Raw genomic sequence first — 3,987 nt, 5'->3', positions numbered from 1 at the left:
TCTCCACTTTGCAACCAGCTTCCTGTCCAGCCCCAGTGTATGGAAAGCTGGTCCCCGGCGTTTTGGGATGCTCCCCAGCATGGGGTTGTTGGGGACCAGAGTAAGTGCTCATACTTGCAGGCAGGTTTTCCCCCCCCAGGTGGTCCGTACCTGTAGGCAGGTATCCCCGGATTGGCGATCATGATGGACTCCAGGTGGAAGCGCCCGTCGCCCAAATACCTGCCGAGAGGGAAGGGAGAAGAGCTCAGGCACGTGGGAAATGGCAGTGCCCATCCATGTGCCCACCGGTTTCCCAAGCTGCAGTGCAGCGAGATCCCGGGAGCCCGAGCTCATGTGCCAGGACCCAGAGGCAGTGGGCACAGCCGGGGTCCCCCCATCCCCGTGCAGCCCCTTCCCAGCACACCGGGGAGGGAGAGACGGCCACGCTCGGGTCGAGGAGGGATGCCCACGCCGGCGTGGGGCAGCCGGGAGCTGCTTCATCTCAACGGCTGGTTCTAGATGTTGCTGCTTCCATTTCTAATCGGATTTCAAGTCAGCAATTACATTTCAAAGCCTTTCATTCAGCTGCCCTAATGGAGTGAGGGCTTGGAAAATGAATTCAGACTTAAAACTTGACTAGATTTTGCCCTTAATTGGAGAATGACATTTTGGGAGATCAAAGCTAATTTGTCTGCAAAAGTTAGCCCCAGAGACGGGCAAAAGAAGAAAATAATAACAAGGGGGAGGACGCAGGTACGCTGGCCGCGTGCACCTGCACGGGCAACTGGTCGGTACCACACCGCAGCTTCTCCGGCTGCGGGAAGGACACACTCTCAGCAATGCGGTGCCAGCCCGGCCACCCCTGCCTGCTCCTGATGCCCGTGGGGAGAGATGGGAAGCAGCATCTCTCCCCCGGCCCCAGTGCAGCTCAGGGCAAAGCTGGAGCCCCCACTGTCCCCCCTACCTTGGCAATTGCGAGCCCGGCCCCCCGCACAGCCGTGCTCGGAAAGGTGCCGGTGCCGTTGGCTCCCGGCAGAGCAGGGGAGAAGGGGCTTGGCGGGGTCTGAACCCACACCTGGGTTCCCTGGCTCCCCCCAAGGGTGGGGTCCTTGTATTTATTTATTCTGCAGCGCACTGTATTCACAGTACATTAAGCATTTCCATTACCTAAAATAATTAGGTGATAGGAAGCGAAGTGCTCCCTCTAATTTGCTGTCCTTAAATAAAATTAATGTTGCTGTGATGTTGGGCCCCGGCCATTTGTCTTTTCCAATTATCCACCCGCCCTTCCATCTATTATCTATTCTGATATACGACTCAATTATTTCCTCTGCGCTACGAGCACACGCCACTCCGAGCAGTGTGGGGAGCTGGAGGTGGCCCAAGGCGGCCTCCCCCCTGCCGCCCCCCCAGCACCATCCTACGGCTGGGCAGGGGGTACAGGCAGGGCGGGCAGCCTGGGCCAGGCAGGAGGCTCCTGGAGGACCCCGGGTACTTACACAATGGCATCCGTGTCCTGAGCGAGCCGGGGCGACGTGCAGCCTAGGATCTCCCCCGGGGACAGCGGCTTGCACTGGGGCACGCACACCTTGTACTGGGAGCGCAGTTCCTGTGATGCTGCCTGCAGGAGATGTGGGGTCAGCCGGCCAGCAGGGACAGACCGTGGCACACAGTGTGGCCGAGGCCAGCGGTCCCTGGCACTGCTGGGGACCCTTGGGGACACCCTGACATTCCCAGCTCCACGGGGCACCGGTGGCAATGTCTGTGCTGTTGTACGCTGGCACGGCAGCAGCGAACGGGAGCCGATCTGCTCGGGGCAGCACCGTCATGGAGGGGAACAGCCCGCACAGGCGAGATGCTCAGCGAGGCTCAGCCAACGTATCAATTAAAAGACAAGGGAAAACGCTTAATGCTTCAATAGCCCCATGTTTAGATAGACATGGCTCAAGAGGCTCATTCATCTCCTCCCGTCCTGCCCAGCCGGCCGTTCAGGGGCAGACAGACAGACCCGCCGGAGCTTCCCCTGCCACTGCCCGCACTGCATCAAAATGCCAAGTGCTCCACCGCCTGCCCTGACATTTACAGAGCAGCTCCCGGGGGAGCCAGGGAGGGGTGCCGCCATGAAACATTGATCAGAGTTATTATAAAGTACTTGATCAACATTACGGCAGCAGCATATTATCGCGGCGACTCATCAGAGGGGAACCGTCACCACCAGCACCCAGGGGCAGCCGTTCCAGCCCTGGAGCAAGGTCAGGGAGGGATCGAGCCGGGACCAAGGCTGGGGGAGGCACAAGCCCCATGCCGTGCCCTGCACTGCTGGGGTCCCCATCTCACCTGCACTGTGGAGACAAACTGGATGGTGCTGACGAGGGCCAGGGAGGTGCCCGCTGCGAAGTTGAAGCGAATAGTCTCCAGGAAATGGGATGTGTCGATCTTTATGTCCACGAACACGTAGAGCATCTTCAGCCCTTGTGTGGCATCGATGGGAACTGGCGAGAAGAAGAGAGAGGTTGTGAGTGCAGGGTGCACCCAGAGCCCCGGTGAGCCCCTGGCAACTGCCACACACAGCCGGGGGGATAAAGCATGTTGGAAGGTCTCCCGCACTCCAACCACCCTGGTGTGGGCAGGCCAGGATGGGCTGTGCCACCCCTCTGCCCACGCTGGCACCCTGGGCATGGGGTGCAGATGGGAGCTACGGAGAGCACCCGCTCATTTCTCTCCTGATAATGGCAGCCTGGGGAATCAATGAACACAAATCTAATTACCCCCGGTGCTAAGAAGCCTATGTCACCACGATTAAGTGAATAATTAAAGTACACAGAGTCCACATCGATCCACAGCTCCGCGTTCACTTCCCATTTTGGTGCTCTTCACCTGATCACAATTAAGTGCAAATTACTCCCTCCCGCGGGGCACGTGGGGCCAGGAGGGAGAGGGCAAGCGCCTGTGTGCTGCACCAGGATGCGCCCTGCCATCAGCCACGAGGCTCCCCGCGAAGGCGGCTGCACTGAACCGGTACCAGGAGCACCGTGGGCAGCCCAAAAGGAGCCCAGCAACCTCTCAGCACCCTGCAGGCACCCCGGGACGCCCCACAACCCATCCAGCCCAGTGCAGGCAGGGAACCACATGGCCATGGACTGTGGATGGCGGCAGAGTTGGTGACATGCAGCCTGGCAGTGTCTGCCTGTCCCTGCGGGGAGCAGCTCCAGAAGATGTGACTCCTGTCCCCCGGAGCAGCCCCGCTCTCACACCACCATGCTCCTGAGCACCACTGGATACGGCCCCTTCCTCCCTTTCCCACTGTTCGTTCATGTAATAGCGGCTACAAACCAGAGGCTTTATACTCCCTGTTCCAGTGGTGCCCATAACCCTTCTTCCGTAACAAAGCACCTAGCACAGGTATTTATCACCACAAACACTCACACCGATGTGGCTTTTGGGACAGAGTTCTCAACTGGGGAGCCAGTATTTCATACGGAGCCTCATGCAATTCTTCAAACCCTTTTATACGGCCTCATAAACATCCAGGACGGCTACCGGATGCCGGGAGCACGGTGGCGGCAAGAACGCACGCGCCTGCTGCTCACTACGGCAATTCTTCCTCCACCTTAAAACCCAGAGCGTCTTATTGTTATTTTTGGGCTGATTCCATCCTGGGTGGACTTCAAAGTTAGCAGCATCTGGGACAGCAGCGCAGTTTCCATGGCAACTGGATCCAGAGTACCGTCCGCCTGGGGAGCACACAGCCTCCTCCTCCCTTCCCCGCCCAGCCTGTGCTGTACCCGCAAAGCCGCCTTCCCCGGTCGCACGCTGGTCCCCGGGCAAGCGGGACCCCCAGGCCATTGGTCCCCTCCTTCATCGCTCCCGACTTGCCCCCAAAGCCTGCAGCTGAGGGGCTGGGGGGCAAGAGCAGCCCCATCCCCATCAGTGGCTCCTGGGGCACCGGGGTCCTGCCAAGCCACGGCCCCATTGCTCCGCTCTTGGGCACAGCGCTGTGATTTTGGG

At 59.6% G+C, this 3,987-nt stretch overlaps 1 protein-coding gene across 1 annotated transcript in view; it reads right to left on the bottom strand.

Moving 5' to 3' along the window:
• DPH1 (diphthamide biosynthesis 1) overlaps positions 1-3,987 on the bottom strand; it is a 23,947-nt gene that overhangs the window by 2,715 nt on the left and 17,245 nt on the right. Inside the window, exons 7-10 of the mRNA XM_009885226.1 lie at positions 2,587-2,650; positions 2,317-2,471; positions 1,479-1,600; positions 151-219 (exon numbers count right to left, since the gene is read on the bottom strand). Of these exons, the coding sequence (XP_009883528.1) occupies positions 151-219; positions 1,479-1,600; positions 2,317-2,471; positions 2,587-2,650 (410 nt within the window). The remainder of the gene's footprint in view (positions 1-150; positions 220-1,478; positions 1,601-2,316; positions 2,472-2,586; positions 2,651-3,987) is intronic.

The sequence above is a fragment of the Charadrius vociferus genome, unplaced genomic scaffold (genome assembly GCF_000708025.1).
Source record: "Charadrius vociferus isolate BGI_N301 unplaced genomic scaffold, ASM70802v2 scaffold54, whole genome shotgun sequence".
Lineage (NCBI taxonomy): Eukaryota > Metazoa > Chordata > Aves > Charadriiformes > Charadriidae > Charadrius > Charadrius vociferus.
The sequence above is the reverse complement of the archived record's forward strand: the minus strand, read 5'-3'. Positions and strand labels throughout refer to the sequence as shown.